Genomic DNA, 26,548 nt, shown 5'->3' with positions numbered 1-26,548 from the left:
GACGCATAGTTGTTTGATCCTTTATCAAAGATTAGAATAACTGAATAATAAAGCTGGTTGATGTTGATAGGCTACTTTAAACATAAGTTCAGTCAACATAGAAAAAGATTGATTAATTAATTTAGTTTTAAGATGACTTACATTCTGTCATGCCAGACTGGAATGTTGCCACGAGGATACCAATAAAAAGACAAAGACTATAAGGTTGCATGTCCGTGGATTCTGCTTCTTGAGATGTCATTGATATCATTCAGATAGGTTAAAGCTTTACAATGAATGATCTGTGAAGTGGCTTGCTCGATCTGTTTGAGCGGCTGTGTGGGGCGGGACTTATCAAAGACCCACCCACCTCTTTTACAAGAAGTATTGGGGGTTAGTTAGTGTTTTGTTGCACTTTATGATAGTGAACTATTCCTGTGAAGAAGAAAATCAATCTCATATATTCAAATGGTTTTCACTACAGATAACATTACAATATTACAAACCAGCGCTGCTTCTTTAAGAATCAAAGTTGATCCTTTTCACTTGTTCATTGATCTAAATGTGCTGCGATAGACCGCTAATGTGCGCGCGCGTCGAAAAGCACGCGCCTGAACGTGCGTTTCAATAGCACTGTTTTCTTTTTGGTGTGATGAGATCAGGATCACTTTTGAGACAGTTCAGTTTTTTTTTCACAAAGGACCATCCCATCACACAGGGACGACGGTCCACCACAAAGCACTATATAGTCAGAGTGATGAGGGATCCTGCTCCGCCTGTGTACATCGCTCTTTCACTTTCCTCTCAGGCCCTCAACATAGTCAGACCGAAGTGGCGCTGAATAGCTCAAAAAGTAGAGAAAAGTAGCTTATAAAATTGGAGGCAGATGCTGAGAAATGTGCCTCGTCTTCGGCATTTTCGAAATGTACAGAGAAGGTTATGAAGAAAGGCTTGCTCTGCTGTGAGTAATGAGCCGAAGAGACAGACAAGAGGAAGAGAGATGCTTCATCAGCAAGTTTGTATTTGTATTCAAATACTTAACTTTTAATATTACAGCTACTCGTAGTCTACTGTTCGCCACTTTTGTTTCTGTAGCTACACTTACCACCCACTCTCCCCAAACCGTGTGCCTCTGTCATCAGATAAGTTTGCTTCGAGTGTGCCTTTCACTTTTTCTGCGTGTTATTTTCCTCTTGCTGCTCGGGGCGCATGTCGAATTCAACTCTGGTTCATTCACAGTTTTCAGCATTTGACAGTGTTAAAGATCTTTAATAAAACATTAAAATCGCCAAATTTCACTATAGTGCACATTTATTGGGAGGTGGGGAATATCTGTTTGTGCCGCAGAGCTTTCGTTCAGGGCATGTTTCATTGTTGTTCCGTATTGTGATATGCTATTTGGTTTGCTTTGGCTGATTATTCAACATACTTTTGACGTTTCCATTTTAATTTAGTTATTGGCCTGTTCATTTGACTTGATGTAGCGGTCCTTACCTCTTTACACATCTGCTTTACTTTATTGTATTTTATTTATATTTTCTGAGGATTGTTAATTGTTTATAGTGTTTATTTTTACTTTTTATATTATTGCTCGGATGCAAAACCTTGTTATTAATCTTTGTAATGAATCTTTGTCTTGTGTGTGTTTAATATTATTATGCAACTGCCTTGGGTCTTTTTAGAGAATGTCTTGGGTGAAATTGACATGGAGGCGTAGTCGGTGTTCAGGCCTGGGTTTTGCGCCGTGCGTATTTGTTTGTCATTTTATGTGAATGGCATTTTACACATTTATAACTATTAATCTGCAACTACACATTCAAAACATAGAAGACCTCGATCATTGCCTGTGTGCGCAAATCGAGAGATTTGTGAGTGTAAATTTCAAATTACAAATATTAAAATGAAATATTGAAAGAATATGAAGATTTTAAAGTTGTTTGTTTGTAAACTTGTGAATTGGCCTTTATACCTCATCTATTTGAAATTCTTTGCAGTCATTGGCTGTTGACTTTTAAACTGTTGCAATAACACGGATATTACTGTTACATTTTGTTTTATTCAATTTCAGTTACATTATAAAATTAAACATAATTAAATGGGTTTTATTCAAAATGTTTCTAATTTACTTTGCCCATTTTACCTGAACACTGCCGTCCCAAAAATGTGGGGCAGCTAATGTTTCAAAACATGTAGGGTTTTTGTTTTCCAAGCGATTAACAAAAAAGTGGCCCAATTTGCCCGAGATCACCCTGCTCTAAACACATAGGCTATCATTTGCTCCCTCGAATTCCAGATTTTTAAATAATTGTGTCGCTCTCAACCAAATATTGTCCAGTCCTAACAAATCATGCATTAATGGAAATTTTTAATTCTTCAGCTTTTAGATTTTTTTACTAGATTTTTTTCTGTCAGTAAAACAGTTCTCTTTTGAATAAGCCATGCCGCCGCTGCTGAGGTACAGTATGACTGAAGAATACTGAGGGGAGTTTTGTGTTGTTTTATTTAAAGTAAGGACATCACAGATAGCTGTTGTTATACAGAATAAAACAAAAGCAAATTTCTTTCTTCAATCGACATAGAAAAAAGACCATCATAAATCATCCCTGTAATCCTGGACATTGCTATATATATATTTTGCAGTAAAAATAACACTACATGCTAAACTAATTGTTTCATCTTTTAGTGCAAAGCAGAACAAATACTCATCAAAACAATGCAGTTGATATAATACCTCACATGATTATGAGGAAAAGAATGACAGCATTATAGGAAGAGGTTACTGAGCCAATACTTCAAACAGATTGTTTCCTTTGAGCATGTTGATCATCGCCGCAGAACAATCACCAAAGATCACGATTATCGATAAATTTCATGGCACTCTTCACCCAGCTCAGCTGAGGATCCAAGCAGAAACGATGAGCCTTCTTTGTGACAAAACTGAGAAAAGGAAATGATCACAGTCACTCCAAACAAAACTCTTACAAACTTGTAATACAATGTAATTAATTCCATTCCATTAAGCGCTTTTAAATTTATTATGAATAAGATGACAAGTACAAACTCACATGACTCCAGATTTAGGGCATTCCTCTCTTGTTTCCACATAGGAGTCAATTTTGGAGACAGGGATTTTTCTTCCATAATGGCTAAAACAGCATTCGCCTGGTAAATTGGACTCTGTATTGGAAAAATATAAATTTATGTAATCAGTATTTTGACATCAATCACCTACATTTTAACAGATAAATTGCTCATTGTAAGAAAGATCATTATCACTAATTTACTTTTGCAAATGAGCTATATTTTTTGTGATATGTCAATTCATACCACTGAACACGTAAAATAAATAAATAAATAAATAAAAAAATAAAGCTTCGAGTGACTTACTGTTGCCCCCCACAGCAGACTGGAGGGATGTGTTCAAAAGAAGACCAATAAAAAGACAAAGACAAAACTGACGCATTGCTGCAGATTGATCTTCTTCTTGAGATTATGCTGATATCGAGAGTGTAGTTGTGCCACTGAATTGATGGTCAATACTCGTCAACTGATGTTTCCAAAAAATGTTTAATAAGTTGACATTTAGATAAAACACAGTAAGAGATATAAAGAAATAAAACAAACACATAGCAACCATTAACACATTACAACAATAAACTGATGTTATCACTACAACACATTTACCTTCTAATACTTTCAGTGAGAAGCACAATATCAAAGTGAAAAGTGGAAAAATCCACACTGCACTCTGCGTTCCCCGACCATGCACAAACATTCCTGAGAATCTAGGAAATGCGAAGCACCTTATACGTCACATCACAAGCTTATCTATCAAAATAAAAGTCCTTAACTGAAATACAGAAATGTCACATTAAATAAGCAAGTAATAAATTAAACGAAATAAAAATGCATCAATACATAATTTAAAAAGTGACATGGGTCACTTACAGAGAGGATAACGTCCTACAAACTTTATCATGGGTTTTAAAGGTAGAAGGGGAGGGGGCGAGTGTGGTTTTGGTAAAGGGGCAGGTTATAGGTGAGAAATGTTCCACTGTGATCTAAACAGAAAAAAAAGCGCTCATAAGGCTTACAGGAAATAGTTTTGTGGTAAAACTGCATTTCATGTGTTTCATGTATGACTCACCACCTCTGTGCCATTATTCTCAGTGTGAACACTAAAGAAGTGAACAGGCCATAGACTGTGAATGTATACAATTTTATTTATTTGTATGTCATCTGTATTGACACGACTAAAGCAAAGGCTTAAATAAAAACATATTCACTTAAGAAACATCGGATGTGTGTCTGTATACCAGATCCGTGCATTTATTGTTAATCAAACATCAAAAGAAAAACATGAGAATCACAAAGTAACTGGGATGAAGCTATATCTAACAACTTTAGTGTTTCTATAAAGTTGGAAGATAGCATAATTTTTTTCTGTTAGACTGATCGGGAATTTGTTGGTTTAATGCTAGGTTCCAGGTACATGATAAGACCTAATCGTGTAATGTTTTCTGTAAATATTGGCTACCCCTGCATGCATTCAAACACTACACTACAGCAGGGTGTTATTGGGGACTTTAAGGAGAAATAACTGTTGAAGAAATGAGCTCACGCTGAAGTGTGCCAGAGACAAGCTTATTTTGCGCACAAAATCGTGAATTAGTTGTGTCAAATATATAAAAGCGTTACATCAAAGATCTTTTCTGATTCTGTTTGTCTACTTACCAGCAGATGGCAGTATTTGCCAAGTCCAGTCAAATGGGCCTAAGCTTCGAGGCGTTATCATCCAGCGACAGGTTTGTACGCAGCTGAGAAACACGTGCCTTTAAAACACATTCTGCAATGGACAACATTTTATTATGCAATGCTAAATGTTACTAAATATTACGAATGCTCATATTCATAGTTTGTCTTATTTGACAAATCTAACTGGTCCTCAGTTCTTGGAATAATCTTGCTTTCAGCAGCAATTTATTAATACTTTAGTTCATACAAAGTGTTTAGAGATGCAGCAACTGCCCACGTGGAGCAATCTGAGGTCTGCTAGCTCCAAAAAACACCTGATCTTTTATAAAAACAACACCATGATCTTGACAGTTTAAGCTGTTTTGAAATATGAATTACCAGTTCATACTTATTTCATACAAAGAAACTTTTAGAACAATACATTCATTTTGTAATAGTAATTTCTGAAACTCCAGTCTATTGTTGTTCGGCACTACAGGATTTTTTCATATTCTTTAGTCACAACACGCACTTATTGTCGATGCTGTTTTGGGTCTGCTGTACTAAATGTTACCCTCGCTAGTTTAAAGGATCTTGTTTAATTATTTTTCTATATTTTCTAGTTGTCATTCAAATCTTTAAAAACAAAATCTAATTTGAGACAATGTAATGACATGAAAAAAAATGTGTGATAAAAAATAAAGTTTTTTTCTGGGTCTCGGGAGAATATGACAGTCTCAGTGTTTCACTCTAAACCTTTCACAGTAAAATCAAACAGAGTAATATCAAGGTCAGCAAAGCACTTGGAAGCGGTTTTAGAGCTGCAGGCAGACGATAAAATCAGCATCTTCGTAATGTTTTTTTTAGCAGAAAGTGCTCCAAAATCAGCTGACAGAAGGCTGCATTGACTTTTGACTTGATGAAACACAATGGGCCAACACCAGCAGACCACTGACTTTAGAAACCTCACACTGGACTTCACAGCTTGGGTTTTGTGCCTCTCCAGTCCTCCTCGGGACACCTTGATTTCCAAAAGAAAAACTACATTCAATTTGATCTGAAAAGAGGACCTTGGACCACTGAGTATGAGTCCAGATATTTTTCTCAGATGTTTCTGGTGTTTTCTCTGTTTCAGAAGTGTCTTGGTATCCTTTTTCCTGAAGGAAACTCAAATATATCTAATATTTTGAAAATATTCATAGTCAAAAACACCTTACTTTACTTGTAATGAATCTAAAACATATATGAAATTTCACTTTTGGAAAAAAGTCATAAAAAAATTAACATTTTAAATTTTCACAGAGCCAGAAGATGGCGATATTTGTTAAGTCAACTAGGGGCGGACAATTCTACCTATTCTATTAAATTCTATCATTCATTTATTCTTTAATGCGCTCTTCTTCTTTTTTTACATATTTGACATTGAATTACAGAGGGTAGAGCTCAACAAACAAAAGGTGTTTTACATTGTCAGAGTGGAAAAATATCCTTCAGCTGTATTTTCCAAGCTGTTGCTGGAAGGTCATGGTGGAACATTTAAAGAAGTTTTACAAGACTAGCTACTGACTGCTTCCACTACTAGAAAGGTGTTTTCCATTTAACATTAGAGGTGATGCTGGTAATTATAAAATCTATTTTAAAGACAATGAGCCGCACCTGACCTCCCACAGAACGAGCCGCTGACTGCGGTGCAGGGTCGTGGGCAGACCGCACGTTCTAGTGCTTCGAGGTGTTACCATCCACTCACAGGTGAGAAAACACATCATCACCAACACATTTCTCCACTGGACAACATTTTATTATGCAATATTAAATGTCTAGTATATTAAGAATGCTCATATCAGTTTGTCTTATTTCTGGTCCTGTTATTATTATATTATTGTAATGTAGTTTTTGTGACATACCTTTTTCACATTTTATCTTTTAAATGTCTGCGTGTGATGTGAGATTACCTGGGCTTAACACAGTTAAGAGGAGCTCAGTCAAAAAGAGAAGAGGTTAAAGAGTACGTTAAGCTATTTATTACTGATGACACACACACACACACACACACACACACACTGAGAGCAACCACTGAGAGCTTCACCCACAGCCTCGTTCATTTCATTTGCTGTCTTTTCCTGCGAAGAATGACACACAAAAACATTAATAAGAGTAAAACTGGGATTGAAGACGAGAGTTGGTCGGTGTCTGTTGGTGCAGTGTGAACATGACTGATTTTTCATAAGATTTTAAACTTGTTTGTTGGAGTTGGTTGGCATTTGTCTTTGCAGTGTGAATTGACCTTTATACCTCATCTGTTTTGTTTTATTCATTAAATTGTTTGAAATGAATGTTTTAATGCAATTCAAGTGGATGTTCAGTTACATTATAAAATTAAACATAATTAAATGGGTTTTATTCAAAATGTTTCTAATTTACTTTGCCCATTTTACCTGAACACTGCCGTCTCAAAAAATGTGGGGCAGCTAATGTTTCAAAACATATAGTGTTTTTGTTTTCCAAGCGATTAACAAAAAAGTGGCCCAATTTGCCCGAGATCACCCTGCTCTAAACACATAGGCTATCATTTGCTCCCTCGAATTCCAGATTTTTAAATAATTGTGTCACTAAATATTGTCCAGTCCTAACAAATCATGCATTAATGGAAATCTTAATTATTCATCTTTTAGATGATACATAGCCCAAATATTGCAATACTAAAATCTCATTATCTAATTTTTTAGATTCTAGTCACAATACACCTATTGTCTGTGCTGTGTTGGGACCTTTATCATATAATATGCTATAAATACAAAACATTTAATGTTCATATTTAGTTGGTAATAATATTTAATATGTATTGCTATAAATAAATATGAAAAACGTTACATATTAAACTGTGCTCGAACAAAAAAATTTTTTACTAGATTTTTTTCTGTCAGTAAAACAGTTCTCTTTTGAATAAGCCGTGCCGCCGCTGCTGAGGTACAGTATGACTGAAGAATACTGAGGGGAGTTTTGTGTTGTGTTTTATTTAAAGTAAGGACATCACAGATAGCTGTTGTTATACAGAATAATACAAAAGCAAATTTCTTTCTTCAATCGACATAGAAAAAAGACCATCATAAATCATCCCTGTAATCCTGGACATTGCTATATATATATATATTTTGCAGTAAAAATAACACTACATGCTAAACTAATTGTTTCATCTTTTAGTGCAAAGCAGAACAAATACTCATCAAAACAATGCAGTTGATATAATGCCTCACATGATTATGAGGAAAAGAATGACAGAGCATTATAGGAAGAGGTTACTGAGCCAATACTTCAAACAGATCGTTTCCTTTGAGCATGTTGATCATCGCCACAGAACAATCACCAAAGATCACGATTATCGATTAATTTCATGGCACTCTTCACCCAGCTCAGCTGAGGATCCAAGCAGAAACGATGAGCCTTCTTTGTGACAAAACTGAGAAAAGGAAAAGATCACAGTCACTCCAAACAAAACTCTTACAAACTTGTAATACAATGTAATTAATTCCATTCCATTAAGCGCTCTTAAATTTATTATGAATAAGATGACAAATGCAAACTCACATGACTCCAGATTTAGGGCATTCCTCTCTTGTTTCCACATAGGAGTCAATTTTGGAGACAGGGATTTTTCTTCCATAATGGCTAAAACAGCATTCGCCTGGTAAATTGGAATCTATTGGAAATATAATATAATTTATGTAATCAGTATTTTGACATCAATCACCTACATTTTAACAGATAAATTGCTCATTGTAAGAAAGATCATTATCACTAATTCACTTTTGCAAATGAGCTATATTTTTTGTGATATATGTCAATTCATACCACTGAACACGTAAAATAAAAAAATAAAAAAATAAAGCTTCGAGTGACTTACTGTTGCCCATCACAGCAGACTGGAGGAATGTGTTCAGCAGAAGACCAATAAAAAGACAAAGACAAAACCGACGCATTGCTGCAGATTGATCTTCTTCTTGAGATTATGCTGATATCGAGAGGATAACGTCCTACAAACTTTATCATGGGTTTTAAAGGTAGAAGGGGAGGGGGCGAGTGTGGTTTTGGTAAAGGGGCAGGTTATAGGTGAGAAATGTTCCACTGTGATCTAAACAGAAAAAAAAAAGCGCTCATAAGTCTTACAGGAAATAGTTTTGTGGTAAAACTGCATTTCATGTGTTTCATGTATGACTCACCACCTCTGTGCCATTATTCTCAGTGTGAACACTAAAGAAGTGAACAGGCCATAGACTGTGAATGTATACAATTTTATTTATTTGTATGTCATCTGTATTGACACGACTAAAGCAAAGGCAGCATTTTTGGACAAATACAGAACAGAGTTTGGTTAAAGCGTGTTGAGAGCTGCATCGGTGCATGCTCAAATAACATCTGAAAGCTTCAAGTGTGGGATTGCATGCACGCAGTCTGCACGCGCTTCAATGTTCATACACTGTTCACACAAATGAACGAAAAGCCAACAACGAATAGTTTGGAGTGGACAGTTTTTCATATGCATCCTAATGCCTTACTCTCTTAATTCCCACAGAAAACACTCACATAAACGCACTGTACAATACATTACCATACGTCATTATCAACACATCCTGTGTATGCTCTTTTGAACAGCATGAATTGTTTATTATGATGTACGCACTCAAGAACTCACAACATAGCATGAAGTCGTTTACACACACGAAACACACACACGTCATCTTTTATTACAATTAAGATTGTCTTCACTCCTTTTTTTGAACACGAACTCAAACTGCTGAATGCACTGGATACACACGAAGTCTTATTTTATTTTTCTGATATTTAAAATAACTTAAGGCAAAAATAAAAAGCCAGTTACTTAAAGGTCCTGGTGTGCGTCTCCCAGATATAAAAATATTTTAAAACTGAGGGCAATGAACAAGTCGCATTACAATGAAAACAGCCAACATTAACACAAAACAAGTTCACGGCGTTCCTGTACTGTGAGGGACTAGAAACAAAACATGAAACGGCGGATAGCATAGTGAAGACGACAGTGAAAAAACTATAAAAGAGAAAAAAAAAAGTGCAAAGCAGCTTATTGCAGGAGTGTGGTTAGACCACAAAAAAGGTGGGAGGTTTTCCTTCGATCACAGTGATCACAAAGCTGTAAAAGTCTCACCACATTTTCTTGATAATATCTGAACATAAACGAGTGTGCAAGATATCAAGTGTCGTTCAATATTCTGGTGCCTTCATAGCTTGTTTACATATTACAGTGTACATACAGTATGAACACGTACACTCAAAAGTCTTTTTCCTCACAAAAATAAATCCATGAACTTTACCATAAATTCTAATCAATGTAATAAATAAGCATCCCAGTGTTTAACGTGATACTGTCAATACTTCTCAGCGACAAACATTCACCAAAAAAGGACATTCATTTCTCTAAACTTAAATAAAAATGAAAAACGCTGTTATTGCTGTTAAATATTATGGTACCGAAAATTAGGCCAGTTTAGTGCATGTTATTGACATGAAACAAGACTTAAGTATTAAAACTTTTCATACATTTTGAATACGATATCAGATTTTAATCTCAATTTGACAAAGTGAAGAATTTCAAGAATAATGTACTGCAAAATCTAGAGAGGCTTATTTTTCCGTTATTAAATGAAGACAATATGAGATGTCAAGCTGATGCTGCAGTGAGCCGTGTGACTGAAAACCACCACCGTCACTGAACTCAATCGTTCATCTACCTTCTTTTCAACACTTCAACCACCATGAGATCTAAGCTGCACCACAACGTTAAAGCCACATTTATTATGCTAAAGTCCAGTTCTGCAAGCATGAATTACTTCAGAAATACTAGTATTCCAGTATGTTTGGTTTCAGACTGGCACAACATTTTCTAAGAGAAGAAAGGGGGAGAAAAAAAGGAAAAAGGGAGAGAGAATCCAGTAACAGTACCATGAACACAGCAATATATTTCAGTATCCACTTAAATCTCTGATTAAAGACATTTGCGAGACAGAGAACAGATACACAGAGTACAGACAGGGAGTAAGAGGTAGAATAAATAATAGTTCAGTGTGCAATAAGTCTTGTGGTAAAAACACATGAGAAAACAAAAAACAAATAAAAACCACAGCAAAAGATATTTTATTCTGCGTGAATTGAAGGTGAAAGGAATGAGAGGACAGAGACATGAAATAATCACAAACTCACATTGCCACAGCTAACTGAGAGTGGGGAGTGTACATTCATGTGAAGTCTGGCCTCCGTTCCAGCCCCGTGAGGTCAGTTTGTGTGCCCACGCATCAGTTCGTATGGAAGAGGACACATACAGTGGTTACTGGACATGATATTCTCTGATGAGGAACCAGAGGTATGCAGGAGAACCCATACACAAGTTCTCTCTGCGTGGAGGAAGAGCCTTAGCGTTTCAGTAGTGGACTGCCCCGCTCTTGTCCTTTCTGCAAAGCCTGGAGAACCTAGATGTGTAAAAGACAGAAAGGAAAAAGACTAGTGAAGTAAAAACACAATACAGCATTGGAACAGTCTTCTATTTATGACATTTAATCCTGTTTAACTTAAATAGAATTTAGAAAGTATTCAGACCCTCTTGTTTTTCCGTACGTTGTGTTGTAGCTTTATGCTGCAGTGCTTTTAAATGTTTGAGTTATTACAAATCTAATGTCTGCTTTGTTGTTATAGTTTGAAAAAGATAGCATGAGATTGCAACATAAAATGTGTCTGAATATGTTCTCAATCCAATGTATATTCAATCTGCATTCAAAATTTTGTCAGTAAAAAAAAAAATCTGCAAAATCTATAACATTTGACTTGATTGAATTGGATCAATTTATTTAGCAGAAACACACACACACACACAAATAAACAAAAAAACAACAGCGTTGATGGATAAATGTAAATCGACACCTTCATTTTTTTTACATTCAAAAAATTTGGAAAAACACTAACACTTAAAGACTAAATTTTACAGCTGCAGTCCATAATTTTTGGCGCACTAGCAGTTAATAAACATTGTAGCCAGAGCAACTTCTCTTTTTGTTTATGTCTGGCGAATCACGCAGGTTTTGGACACTGAACACTCATACTAAATACTCATACTTGTTATAGGTGTACTGTATAGTGACTAGCCAAAATCACGATTTGGAAAATAGATTAATGGCGTATTATATCATTTTTATTACTTTTTTTTTTTAAACAAAAGTCTCAGACTGCATGCTTAATTCAGCATAAATTATATATAATTTGCATATGTATTGATTTTAATGCATGTAATGCGTTTGTGTGTGATTGTTTATAAGAAGACGCGCACTTGTGCCCATTTCTTGTTCTTGCTGTTCATGTTGATGGTGGTTATGCTGGAGAAGATCTCCTCAGCAGAGATGTATTCCGGCAAGCGAGTCAGGAACTGAGCGATGTGGATGAAGTCCATGTGTGTGAGGATGTCCTCGTAAAGGCGCAGGATCCCCAGTGCTGTGCGGAAAAGAAATTCCTCGCCATCGCGGCAGAACACGTCCCACACGCGGCATGCAATGTCCAGAGGGAGCGATTTACTGTACAGGGTGAAGATCCTACACAAACCAAAGCACATCTATGATCAATACATCAGGCACCTCAAACCTTCTGACGGAAAAAACTAAGGAACTCACTTACCAGTCAATTAAATAAATATCAGAGGACAGGTTGTTATTTTTAAAATGTGCAAAAAGATTTGGTAGATTTTCTTCAAAGAACACTTCAAATGCTGCAAAGTATGTCAACATCTAAAAAAAAGAAAAAAAGATAAGAGCATATGAAGAATCTTGACTAGTGACCATTTTCTTTTGAACTTAAAGACTTCAAGACTACTCCTAACTCACAAGGCTGTGGTCCACTCTGTAGAAAGCCATTTGACAAGGCTTGTTCAACAAATTGGCAAAAGCAATGAAGGCATCAGCAGTGTCCATGTTGAGAATCAACACTGCTGCTATAAAGGACATTCCCTGCACCTGCACAAATAACAACTTTAATGCAAAGCTTGAACTGATAAAAGAGAGATGCTTACAAAAATAGCATCTATCCCTAGCCCCTAAACATCAGCTCAATGCTTCATTTTTGTATTCGCATAAGCACAGATGCGTCATAAGCACAAGGTGCATTAATAACAGTCATGTTCAACGAGTGCACCACTGGGCAAAAGTTTGGGATAATTCAGATTTTGTCAGTGTTTTTTAAATTATTTATCCTTCACACAAACTAAACTAGGCAGCTACGATATATTAGATATTTTAATTTAAATTGTTGCTTTACACCACTGGAGCTGTTGGATTAAGTAACATTAAGAGTGTGACAGAACAAACGAAAATATGTTCTCAATTTATCTTCACACTTTTGCAGTTTATAACCTTTACAACCAGCACCTATATGGAGGTGTGAAGGCAAGAGCACTTTGGCCAACAACTGATATTGTGGTTTGTGAGCAGGATGCAAGAGCTGTGCAGCAGACATTTAGTTCTCACATGTGCAACTATTAAAAGGCACTGCTTATCTACGTAATAACTGGAACAGAACTGCTCATCATACTCCAGCAAACCAACTCTGAGTGTTTCTGTTTTACTTCTCTTTGTATGAGTCAATACTCAAGCAAAACAAGGGTCATGGGGGATAAAAAGGGGTAAACAGAGGAGTGGTGCAAAGCACAAAAAAAAACATTAGACGTCACTTGAGTAAACAAGACTTACATATCCCACATCGGGACGATAGCAAGTGTAAGCTCCCAGAATGCTGTGCAATACATCATGGTATGGGCCTCCCTGAAAATAAAGCCAAAAATATGATTTACGCAATTGTCAGCAGATAATATAAAACTCCAGAAACAACAACGCGACAATCCTACCTGTTGGAAAATACAGAGATTGGGAAAGGTTCTGGAAATGTCTAACTTGATCAGTTCTAGACTGGCCTCTCGATCAGCATGAGACAAGCCTGCATCTGAAAAATAAGCAATAATTAGTAAAAAAAAAAAAAAAAAAAAAGGGCGTTAAAACAAATGAGTTTAACATATAAAGGGGGATACATAAAGGAAAATAAAAAGAGGATAATAATTTATGTTTCATATGCGCTTAAATAACTAATTACAGCAAAAGAGGAGAGAACCTGTGCAAAAAAAAAATAAAAAAAATGAAAATCACCTTCACTCTCTGTTTCTGCAGCAGCTGTTGGGGTTACAAAGGCATTCCACTTTTCTTTAGCTCTTGCCAAACAGATGTTATACAGCTCTGTTTAAACACACGCACAATAATAATATTGTTATTTACATGCAAATATGTTAACTATGTTTAATTATGTAAACTATGATCCACACTTACAAAAACAGGACACACGGTTAAACATACTAAAGAAAGTGTGCTTTTTTTCCTACTGGTGATAAATGTATAATAAAATGTAAAAAGAAGACTGTTTTTGTGTGTGTGGAACATGGTATCATATAATAAGAAATGTATTAGATTAACAACAAAATAAACACTCAAGTGACAAAAGTGAGGTCCAGACAGCTTTGTGGAACTACAGTACATATGTAAACCTAAAATCACTATTTGCTTTACAATGAGACCCCCTAGTGATAGAGTTTGGCAATGTTTAAACAATGTTAAAACTAAATTCCCATAACATAATTACCCAGCTTGCAAAACTGTCTTCAGAATAATTTTCACAATTCACAATTAAACGTGAACTTTTTTTTTTTTTACTTTCCTACTGCAAAAACATTGAAACCACAGCAGTTCTCAGGACAGAGCTCTCACAGTAAGCAACCACAAAAGCATTACTGCATACAACATTACCAATACCATTAAACCCGGCAAATATGGCACTACAATTAAACCATGATATTAACGCAGGTTCAAAATCATCTCTAGCTGCAAATTTACAGAATAAATGATTTTGCTATAAAAAAAAATATGGGAGAAAAGTTTAAACTTAAGATTAAATAAAACCACAGTACACTGCTTTTGAAACATGAATAAAACAAAAACCACAGTATAAGTGATTTAAATAAATACACATTTAAAAGATAAGAAAAAAAACGTCCTATTTAACATTATTTTTTTATCCATACAATTGGAATTCTAAATAAATGATGTCCAAAGTCATCTTTTTCTGTATGTGCTTATCCAGTATGCGTGAGGTGTGTGTGATAAAGCACACATAAAACACATTCATACCATCTGTGATGTTTAGCTCATTTCCTATCGCTAGACTCCAGACTTTGCCCCTCACACTGGGTGGCAGACCCTGCCACCATAAATCCCTCACCCGCTTGGATGAACACCTGGTATAGTGATGAGAAGGACATTACTTATTTCATTTTTGAACTTTCAAACACTTTTAGGTTTTATTCATATAATAAAAGGATAAGAGCTGTGCCTGAGGCAAACACACATTGCTCACATGAGCACCTAAGCTCAACATATCAGCACACATGCACTAAATTCCTGTCCGTGACTCTCACTAGTTGGTCAGATCTCTTGCCAAACATTACTTTCCTTAAAATGTTTTGGCTCTACTTTAATGTCTGTTATTTTTATTTACATTGAAATGTCAAGAATGTTTGTTTGTGTGACATGATTTGTGTGCGCAGACTCACATGCTTTGCCAGTTGGGTAATATCTCCTGACTCCAGGTGAGAGCAGCATTGCCGATGCTTTCCTCTAGTTTACACCTGTCCTCTAGTTGTTTTTTACGCTTCTGGGCCTCTTTCAGCTCTGTACACGCACAGACACAGAGTGAGAGGAGGATCAACAGTTGAATGAAAATGGGTTTCAAAAGGATTCGAGTTCAGCCTTTGCAACGGCGCCCTCTCGAGCACAAAAATGGACACACATGCGCAAACAAACACGTGAGAAGAAAGTCACCTCTCTTCTTGGCCTGAGCTACCATCTCCTCATATTCTTGTTTGTGTTTCTGGGCTTCTTCCTCAGGCTTCGCAGGAAGATTCCTACACACAGTTACATTACGACTGTCAACGCATGTATACATTGCTGTCTGTGAGAGAAAACGTTATCTACTGTGCTGCATGGTATAACGTCGCATGCAAGATGGAATTGATTTTTTTGGTCTAGGACAATACAGGCATGAAAGGTTTGAAGACAGGAGGAGATATACAAAAGCACTTACGCTGGACGGTTCTCCAGTATAAGGGCTGTGGTTGAAAGTGGCTCAAAGTCTAGGTTCCTTCTTACATTCTTCTTTGGAGATATTGAACTGCTTGACTGTCCACTCCTCCTTTCATATTCCTTCAAAAATAAATAAATGAATTTATAATAATACTTTCAAACAGTTCAAAGCCAGTTGGATGAACTCACTTTTTTCCCAGTTGTAATTTTATTTTACCCATTTAACTAATATAACAGTTTTGTAATATTTTAAATGAAATCTGCACAAATGATACATGACATAACTTACGAAAGAAATAATAACAATAATAATAATAAATTTAAATAAAAAAAAGTTAAATATTGTTTTCTGTATTGTACTGAGGTGACTTTGGATTATGGCAATGAAGCTTCATCCTCAAGAAAATTATAATAAAATAATAAATTTTTTGACATAAAAACTGATGCCTTCACAAGTTTTTAACATCCAGTGGTTTTGCCACACAATACTTTTCACAACCTGCACAAGTGGAAGCAGAAGTTCTCAAACCAGCAGCGACTGTGAAAGATAACACTCTTTGCAAACACAATGCATCACAAATAGAATCAGAACAACATGCTCCTGTTTTTTTTTTTTTTTTTTTTTTAAAGTCTCATGTCACGCACTGTACACCTTAATAGCAATCTGTGCTCTGACTCTGTGTCATCTTTAAATTCCCTCATTCTGAAATAACCTGCCTGATCTGTGTATCTGAAGAAAACAAAGATAAAGAAATAAGTTGTTTTATTTATGCAGTCAGAAAGCACACACACTATTGCTCATGAGTGAATATAAATATTTAATTTAGCCCCACAGTGCACTCTTGAAGAGATAAAACTATATTCAAAATGACCTACATTCCAACTATGAGCCAAATGCCTATAAGAAAAGGGAATTAAGTAAGATTAGATGGGAACGGATCAGTTTTAAGAGTTAAAGAGGAACAGCAATCCAAAGAAACAGGACAACAATATAATTCACCAACACACACAAATGTGCTCACTCATAAACACCAAATACATCTCTCTCCACGTCATTTCCTCCATACAATTGCTCTTTTTTTCCTCATCCTCCCCACCTTTTATTTTACATCAGACAGAAAACAAGCAGCAAAAAAGAAAAACAAGATCCGAGCTCACCATGAACGCAGCAGTGCTGTTGAGACATTCAGAATCCAGCGTTTCAGACACTACACTCTATACCATTGCTGTATTTCCACAACCACAAGCTTAAGTTCCCTGTAGTCCGAAAGGCAAGGCACAGCAGCAGAGGAAGACCGCAAGGAATATGGGACACACCCTGAGAAACAGTAGCATGATACTACTGTGCTCCTGCTGCTCTGCTGTTATTGCTGTCTCACTCCCGCTAAGTTACTTGACACTGTTTTTCCTTGCCCTCTTTCTCTCGGTTACTCCGTCCTAACAAACACGCACCCAACCGGGAGGCCCTACATCAGAGGGATGCAGAGTATCAGACCTCGTCCCGTGCGCCTGCTGTGTCCATATGCGTGTGTGTGTGCATGCTAATGTTACTCGTCATCATCACAGTGCCGAGAGAGAATCCATGATTTACAGGCAGACATACTAATTGATTCCAGCTATTAGGAGCGCAAGGCTCTCTACACTGCAGTCTTATGTGATCAGCGCGCTCTGTGCTCTGTTGTGCATGTCTGAGTCATGTACAAAGATGATAAATAACCTGCTTTGAGTGGCCTGCGTGTCATCATTTCTCTTGAGCTTCCACCGATTTAAATTAAATATAACAAGGCACATTCTAACCACTTCAGTCTCTTGAACTTTACAGTTTAGACTCAAGAGTACGATTTGGTTGTTTTAGTTGTAAAAAAAAACTATAAACAGGTAGAATATTGCAATATTTAAAAGTCAAAAGCACTGGTGCAGGACAAAAGGAAATAATAATATTAAGTTAATCTTAACTCATCTCTTCCTATAGGGCACTGCTACAGAGCCTAAATAAACCAGCAGCTCTAAACCTGTCACCCAATACCCCAATCTTCCATTACAGCTGCAGAGAACAAAAGCAAGAGATAAAGGCAGGAGTTGGATGTGGGTGAAACCTAGATGGACACAGGGAGGCTGAATCAGGATGTTCAAATTACCTAAAGCAAACTGCACGCCCATATACAGGAAACAAAGCCCCATTCACAACAATCTTAATTCTGCATTTAATTGATTCATGCATAATAAACCAAAAATGCAAAATCTAAACCTTATATAAACAAATCTTTAAACATGTAAATGCTTTGTTTAAATAAATTCGTTCCAGCTGAAAAAAAACAAAAACTATTTCAAGCAGTAATGAGAGGAAAGTGTTACCCTGCACATTTTTGACATCAATTTAACAGCAAAAGTGTTGGTTCAAAGTATCAAGCAATTTTGACCTCCTCAGACTGGACATCAGTGTCTGTGCCTAACATGCACTACAGCGTATAACACCAAAGTCGACAGATAATGACTGGCTACATTGCTAAACGAGAAGTTTCTGAGAATCTCTTGGCGATGGCCGACCAACTGTCCAGAATCTACAGACTGGCTAAACTCTGGCTTTCACTACACCAGACAGCAAATCAAGGCAAAACCCCTGGACAAATAATTTTGTGCATCTCAGCCTTTTGTTTAAAAGCAGCACATCACAGGACTTCGTTAAAAAGGATCAGATCACATTTACGTTTCCTAAACATTCACATGGCTAGGGACATACTTCAAAGGTAAATTATATAAATACACTGAATACAGTAACTATGTGAACTAAATGAAAAAGCATGCATTGTATGTTTGGTCTCTTGTAGGATCTTGTATGAGTGAAGGTGTGTGAACATACCTTTTGTATTTTCCTGGAGTCTTTCGCTGAAAGTGGAACTTTACCAGACTTCCAGCCAGGTTCTCTCTGTTCTTCCAGCGCACCTGTATCCTTAATCCTTTTAGCAAAAAGACTCCTTACAAATACAGAAAAGAAATAAGAGGACTGAGTTAACAGAGAGCCAAGTCTACTGGTAATACCTTATCCAGGTATTACCAGTTTTTTTTTTACTCACAAATGTGAATTTCAGAGAAGAGAAAAGAAAACATTTGAAGAGAAGAGAAAACATTTGAGCTGTTCAAGAAAAGCTTTAAGAAAGTCCGGATAAAAGAGATAAAAGGGCCAGGCAATTTGGATACATGGGCCATGCTATTTAGTGACTTTCAAAAATTATTGATCTGTAAGCCATTTAGGTTCCACAACGCTTGTGAAACAAACACATGAGCGTTTTAGCAGCACAAACTGATATGGTTGATCCAAAATCAAATTCAGGGATAAAAAGATATTTTGATATACCCAAGTAAGGGATAAAAAAAGAAGAAGAAGATATTTTCAAATACTTTCAGAAATATCCAAAAGTATAAATAAAATCCAATAATTAAAATTAACATTAAAATATTAGGAGAAATTGTAAACTTATTATGAAATAATAATTTCAATTATTTGAAAGGCAACATTTGGTGAAGACCAATCATAAGCATAAAATCATTAGTTTCTATGTGTGAATTTAACAACATTACAGACGCAAATGATTTCCACAATACCTGTGGAAGAAGCTGGCGAGTGGACCTAGTCTCTTGGGTCTAGCCTCATGTGGTGTAGAGACCCCCACAGGATGCCGTTGAGGGCTGCTGAGCTTGCCGTGTAGGTCAGTAGGAGACGAGAGTGAATTGTCAGAACGTTGCAAGACATCCTCATTCTCAAATGTAACAACAGCACTGGACTCGGATGTAACCATAAAGTCCAGGAAGTCCTCATTACTGACAGACAATGTGGCAGAAAACTCAGTGCTTAAACTGGAAACACTGCACACTGAAATATCATCACTGCGGTTCAAAGTACCCTTGCCTGCCGCACCGGAGAGCCCGCCCGCACCATAAGGACGTACCAAATCAAAGTCACAACGTGGGAAGGTGGAAGACTTGAGTATGGAGCTATCTGAAATATCCAAGTTTAGTGTTGCTGGACTGTCGTCATGTGGAGGTGGAACCACGAGATCAGAGGTGGTGACTCGAGCATGAATGTGCTCAGGAGGGTTAATCTCAAGGGTGGGGATTCCCGAGTCCTGAGAGGCCAAGCTGCTGCGATCCTCTTCACATGTGCCATTAAAGGGAGTGAATGATTTAGAGTTGAGGGAGACGGGTGGCAGCTGAGAGTCTGAAGGCATGTGATGGTTGACATGGTTTTGGGCGAGAGGCTTTGAAGCATTCTGCAAACACTTGTTGTGCGAAGAGTTGCTGAGGGATGAGACCTGCAAATCTAGATAATAACAAAATCAGATCAGTCCTTATAAAAAGGTAAAAAAACCCAAAGTCTTTCTCAACCACACAATGTCATTTCCACCATGTCATATTTTATACAGCATTTCATAGCATTCTGTATGAAACAATTATGGATTTATTTTTGGAAAAAAATAAAAGAAAATGTAAAAAAGGAAAAAAATCTTACTCCATCATGAAAGGTTAATTTCCCCCCAAAATGTTGGTTTAAATGAGTGGGAAAATAAAGTATCTACTTATGACTTTATCCTAGAAACCCATCAGGGAAAAACAAAAACTAAACAGATACCATTTCCCCCAAAATTCAATATTCCAGATAAACATTCTTAAAGGAATAGTTCACCCAAAAAATTTAAATTACGAAATAATTAAATATACAATTGATGGAGCTTCAAATTAATGGCCACGATCAACCACCATTACCAAGCTTGGAGAAGCTTGGATACATTCTTAAAAAAAACTCTTGTGTTCGTCTGAAAGAAGAAAGTTATATACACCTAAGATGGCTTTAGGGTAAGTAAATTATGGGGTAATTTTTTGGGTGACCTACTCCTTCAAGGGTGGCAAGACTCAATGTACATGGTTGGGTAAATACTTCTCAGAGTCCTCCCTGTGTAAAACAGCACAACAACTTCACACCACACCACAGACCGCCTTCTCTACATAATAGAAAGCCATGAAAACTCAAGTGTGCAGGAGTAGAGAAAGCAACCTGAAAGCAGACCTAAAATGTGACCCAAAGACCTGAGGAAACATCACATCAACATCCCCTTCAGCTCAACTATGAGACATCTGTCCTCGGACATCCTTGATGGAAGATATTGCCTGCTAAATTATCAAAATTGAATAAAAATAGCTCTTTGACGTAATGAGGATAGAGGAAGAATGATTGGGTGCATATGGCCTGGGGGCATCACAGTATCACATCAACAGGACATCAAAAACAAAGTGTAAAATAGAACATCAGCTCAAACTAAAAACAGATGGCAAAAATAATGCTTATATTGTGCCTGATACAGATCAATATATATATATAATGGGAGAGGCAATGGATAATTCAAGCTCTGCTGGTTCTTCCTCCTCAGTTGAATATGGTTCAGCTTGTATCACAGGTGTGCACACCTGTTCATCTACTGCTAAAGAAACAAAGGTGCATGCAATCTACAAACCAATATTCGATTGGGAATAGAACATGCCTTGACAAAGCCATGCAATCTACAATTGAAAGTGCAATCAGTAACTGCAGCTTTGACAGGACAACAATACTATAATAGCCCAACAATACACACCTTAAACAATAACAGTGCCTTCACGATTTCTGAAGTGACCCAGCCCATACATTTCTCAAATTCAAAGAATTATTTTTGGTCTTTGAGTGTTAAGTTTTCTGCGTTCCTGCAGTCAAAGACAAATAGGTAACTCATTTAATTTATTATTTCTCTTTTCCAAATTAACAATTAGCTCTTTCAACTAAATCATACAGAGCTACTTCTTGGCACTTTGAGCTGATATGCTGCTAATGCTTGTAAAATACTATATGTCTGTTCAGTAATGCAATCCTTCATCAGCATCCTCTGAACTTCTCAAAACCACCAAAGATAAACAGTTTTTAAGGAAATATGACTGCATGACAGATTACAGAAGTAAGGCTTACAACATTTCTAGAACAATGAACAAAACATATCCATTTGTATTTTGTATATTAGACCCCATTGCAAATCTTTTGTTGGCCTCAACTGATCCTTAAAGTACGCTAATTATGAAAGAAATTAAAATATAAATTCTAATATAGATTTTTTATAATTTCTACATTCTCTAAATTTAAATCGCATTACATTTTAGCATTTTAATTATGTCGAGAAAGAGTGCAACAGTCGGGCTCCTGAAAGTAATCCCATTAACTTTCTTTCGGATTTTGAATGATACTGTATAAACCTTAAACAGACCTACTGTAAACTATGAGATCAAATCAATGGTATATCCTTTTGATGAATAGATGCATTTCAACTTTTTTTAGTTGATTGTAGTTCTTTTTCTATAGGCATTACATAAATAGTATTGTATCTTTTGTCTCTTTGTCTGTTTTTCTTTACTTTTTTGGTTCATAGTCAGTAAATCAGGAAAATGTCTTTGGTCAAGAACCACGCTTTAAAAGTCACACTCTATTATTATTCATAAATAGCAAATGTATGAACACAGAATGGCCAGCATTTAGTACATTTGTAATCACTGATATTCAATACTTTGTCAGTATTGCAGGTGCTCTGAAAAAAATAAAACCGTTTGAAACTCCCTGTAGTCTCTTTTCATTCGTTCATTAAAGCGCATGCTAGATTTCTCAATTATTCCATACATTTTCAACGCTCTCATGTGATTACACTCAGCTAAATACACACATAAAACTGACTAAACTAAAAGAATCGTGATGCACAGAATTTTATTTTTCAGTTTTGTAGTCTGTTTTTCCCCCCTGACTCAAGGCCCAGTGATGCTAATGAGCAATAATACGAATACTCCCGTTACCATTTTGATATCCAGACCCTAGACAAAAAGCTTGAAGGTCGCACACGAAGCCTACACACGGCTACGAGTTTACTCTGAACTCACCATCACTGTTTTGACTGGACGTGTGCTCTGCTTCTGCCATGTTCCTGCTGCAGGTGGAAGGATGTGTGTGCGTCCATCACCTCCTCACCTTCACTCCAGACCCTCCGATAAACAATAAACAGTATTATTACTACAGCCAGCCTTGACGGGCACTTCTGCTTTTCATTTATCACCCCAACTCTAAACTTCACTCAAAACTTTTCGCCTCGTTCGGGCACTTCGCCACTCGTAGGTTGAGCGGGCGTTAAACTTTTACAGAACGGCAAATATCTTCCTGCGAAAGGATTCAAACTCTCATTTGCGCAGGAGCAACGGCGAGATCAAAGCCGCTGGAAAGTATCTTACCTGTTGTGACGCTGCCACCGCCATTTTAAAACATCCTCACCGATGTGTAAACGTGCCAGGAAAACACGCGAATCGACAAATCCACCTGCGCTGAGACCGAAAGAAGTGCTGGTCCGCATCAAACAAAGTCCAAAACTCTCGCTACTTCCACCTGCGGAGGTACCGTCGCTTTTCAGGCGCGCGAGCCGCTGTCATTTAAAGAGAAGCGGAGCGTTTTGAAAGTCAGTAAATCAGGAAGTGACCTCCAGTGCCCTGCAGACACTGACTGTACACACCGAGCGACGCGATAAAACTACGACGCTGCTGCCCGCCGTGTCATACTGTACTCTCTGGTGACCGATTATAGTTTTGCCGCGTCACGTGTACACACGGCGTGAAGGTGAAGTTTGTTTATGCGTAGATACTGTTTATTGCCGGAATCCAAGTAATAAAACCGTAGGCGGTATTTTAACAGTAACCAGCAGACACTGTTGCTATAGTAACCAAAACAAACCCCTAAACCTGCATCAGGCTGATTAAAGTGAACGTCCCTCATTCCTCACACCAGCTTAAATGAATGAGCCGGACCATTGGCTGCAAATAGCAAGATTTCAAAAGGTATGAGTATCAGGAGTCCACCCAGCTGTTTGTCATAACTCTTTTTTTTTAGCACTCTAATTTTACTACTACTACCACCAATAGTGACTTGAAACATGCAACTATTGGTAGCGGGATTTTAGTGTGGCTGGTGCAGGTAGGATGCAACATTTTATTAGGCCTACTAATAAAAGTATACTTTAAAAGGCAAATTACAGCATTAGCAATGTCATTTTCTGTGACAAGTTGTGCTGGAAAGACTTTAAGGTCAGAGTTCCACTGCAAGAGAGATTAAGCTCTTCCCTCGGTCTGATTGGGTTATAACCAGGCTGGCCCAGAGTCAAAGCTTAATGTGTACCTAGAAGTGACCTATTCAACATTTAACTCTCTGCTTAGAAATGACGAACTCTCTTACAGTCATGAATAAAACGACAAGATTTTTTTTTTTTTGTAATGTTTATTAAAGGTTTAGAAACTTCACAATGAAACAAAATGATGTACTCGGATGTACATGGCATTAGAACAATGCAACCAACTTTGTGTTGGGGTTTGATGACTTTCATCGGGTATTCAGAGGAAAATTCAGGTTTTTGGCTTCAATTAAGAAGCCGTCGCAATAAGGAAAGAGTTCTGCATTAAAAGTTATACAACGTTGCAATCAAAACTTAAACCCTTAAGAACTTGAAAGTTAACCTCTTCAAATGTACTAAACCAAAACCTTAAAAAGAAAAGAAAAAAAAATGCAAATGCTGCTATTTTCAGTCTCCCACAGACATGAGAAATCAGGTCTTTCTTCAGCAACCATACCATCTAGCACACAGAACTAGACTTGAAAAATACAACAGAAAGTTGTCATACTTTTTTTTTTTTTTTTTTTAAAACGAGTCTCTTCAAAACCAAGAGAGGAACCATTTTAAATTTGTTTAACAGTAAATAATCAGTCTACGCTGTTCTGTTATATTTTACTGTCAAACACATTTACTATATTTATGCATTTCCTCAAAATCTAAAATGCTTTTGTCCTCTGTCACACATCATAAACAATTTCTTAATCTTATCATAAACCAAACTAATGCAATTTTGGAGGACGGCAATATTTAACTCAAAGTGCTTGATAAAACAAGGATTAACTTATGTATTCATTAGAGAGTGATGCTAACAATGCGTAATTGAATTTCAGAATCTGACGGTATTTTTTTAACTGGAAAAAAAAAACTGAATTTAAATTGTAACATGTTATTTGTTAACTAAATACAAATCCAGTAAAAGGAGCCTATACGCACTGCTGTACCCAGTTATAGCATACAGTAAAATAAATTTGTGCCGTCACACTCACTTTCTACCACTATACATTTCATTTATGATCTTTGTAAAACAATAAATCAAACTCCCACAACCACAATGAGCAAATAATGTGGGGAAACACACAAACACACAGAAGCCGTTTCAAACTGAGTCATACAAAATCATTTCTCCAAGGTTATGGTCAATAGTCCTGGATCACACACACACACACACACACACACACTTTAACAAACTTTAAGTACTGACCTAAAGAACAAGGCCCAACCCATTTCTGTTAAAATCTTTTAGAAGGACTGTGTGGCCGTTTTTTCTTACACACATTTGAAGATTACATCTTTGCAGTAGTGTATGAATATTAGCACCAATACAAAAAAATACATATATCTTACTGTAAAGACTGCAGTCAACAAAACTCTCGCTTGCACAGGGAGTTGAGCACATTTTTTTTCCTTTTTGCTTTATAAAAAAAAAAGAAAGAAAAGAAATTATTGACATTTGATGCCAAAGAAAGTTTAGGAAATTAAATCCTTGTGCCCAATTAAATTTTTTAAAGGCATCTGTTGGTCAATGATGAATGGGGCAATATCATTTTCTGTTTCATTGCCACACAAATTCTCCTTGCAAACATTTAACAAGTAATGCTTTAAAACCAGTTTCCCCACATTGGTACAGAAAAAAGACGTACATTTTGGAACAAAAAAAAAAAAAAAAAAAAAAAAAAAAAAAAATCCATCCAAGTTAGATTTAAACTAGCAGATGGCAAGCTTACATTAGAGTGAAAACAACAACAAAAGTGAATGGATAAGATGGTATTAGAGCAAAAATTAAATTTATGATAAACTGGATTTTGCATTATGAACACCATATCTCTACCACCTCTAACTCCACAATCACAAAAGAAATTAGGCAAGCGACTTGTCAAACTTTGTAGAAAAAAGTAATTTGGGCCTTATGCAGTATGGGTATCGGTTTCACCATATAAACCGTGTGTGTGTGTGTGTGTGTGTGTGTGTTTGTATACATTTTATATTAATATTGTAAGGTTGTAGAGTTATGGTGTGGCAAAATACTATATTGCTTTTATACACCCCTCTTCAGTATGATGCATCAGCACACAATGAAAAAGCCTCATATTTCTGAAACAAGTTGAAGAAAAAGTACATGAAAAGAACCATTCTTCAAGCAATCAACTGCCATTACTGGAAACAATTCTTTTTCATGTATGTATGTATGTATGTATGTATATATATATATATATATATATATATATATATATATATATATATGTATATATATATATATATATATATATATATATATATATATATATATATATATATATATATATATATATATATATATATATATATATATATGTATATATATATATATATATATATATATATATATATATAGATATATATATATATATATATATATATGTATATATATATATATATATATATATATAGAGA

General features: G+C 36.3%; 2 protein-coding genes across 5 annotated transcripts; both read right to left on the bottom strand.

Annotated features, from left to right (window-relative positions):
- Nucleotides 1-7,707: 7,707 nt before the first annotated feature.
- ccl36.1 (chemokine (C-C motif) ligand 36, duplicate 1) lies at nt 7,708-8,756 on the bottom strand. Of its 2 annotated transcripts, none has more exons than XM_043243923.1 (3): nt 8,615-8,756; nt 8,299-8,410; nt 7,708-8,170 (listed from the first exon to the last, which is right to left on the bottom strand). In XM_043243923.1, the coding sequence occupies exons 1-3, from the start codon at nt 8,688-8,690 to the stop codon at nt 8,074-8,076; spliced, it is 285 nt and encodes a 94-aa protein (XP_043099858.1). In that variant the 5' UTR covers nt 8,691-8,756; the 3' UTR covers nt 7,708-8,073. The 2 variants fall into 2 exon arrangements, with proteins under 2 accessions (XP_043099858.1, XP_043099859.1); XM_043243924.1 differs by having other exon boundaries at nt 8,618-8,746.
- Nucleotides 8,708-23,637, bottom strand: tbc1d14 (TBC1 domain family, member 14). 3 transcript variants are annotated; one of them, XR_006251330.1, is made up of 16 exons: nt 23,193-23,637; nt 22,848-22,949; nt 19,506-20,220; nt 18,763-18,877; nt 15,904-16,022; nt 15,642-15,724; nt 15,374-15,491; nt 14,952-15,058; nt 13,920-14,006; nt 13,625-13,719; nt 13,470-13,541; nt 12,609-12,737; nt 12,403-12,512; nt 12,062-12,320; nt 10,945-11,210; nt 8,708-8,842 (listed from the first exon to the last, which is right to left on the bottom strand). XR_006251330.1 is itself a non-coding variant. In XM_043243920.1 (15 exons), the coding sequence occupies exons 2-15, from the start codon at nt 22,885-22,887 to the stop codon at nt 11,154-11,156; spliced, it is 2,106 nt and encodes a 701-aa protein (XP_043099855.1). In that variant the 5' UTR covers nt 22,888-22,949; nt 23,193-23,637; the 3' UTR covers nt 8,984-11,153. The 3 variants fall into 3 exon arrangements, 2 of the variants coding, with proteins under 2 accessions (XP_043099855.1, XP_043099857.1); XM_043243920.1 differs by lacking the exon at nt 8,708-8,842 and having other exon boundaries at nt 8,984-11,210; XM_043243922.1 differs by lacking the exons at nt 8,708-8,842; nt 18,763-18,877; nt 19,506-20,220; nt 22,848-22,949; nt 23,193-23,637 and adding an exon at nt 17,061-17,482 and having other exon boundaries at nt 8,984-11,210.
- Nucleotides 23,638-26,548: the final 2,911 nt, after the last annotated feature.

This window comes from Puntigrus tetrazona, chromosome 7 (genome assembly GCF_018831695.1).
Source record: "Puntigrus tetrazona isolate hp1 chromosome 7, ASM1883169v1, whole genome shotgun sequence".
In the NCBI taxonomy this organism is placed as follows: Eukaryota; Metazoa; Chordata; class Actinopteri; order Cypriniformes; family Cyprinidae; genus Puntigrus; species Puntigrus tetrazona.
Note: the sequence above shows the minus strand (reverse complement) of the source record. Positions and strands in the feature narration are given on the sequence as shown.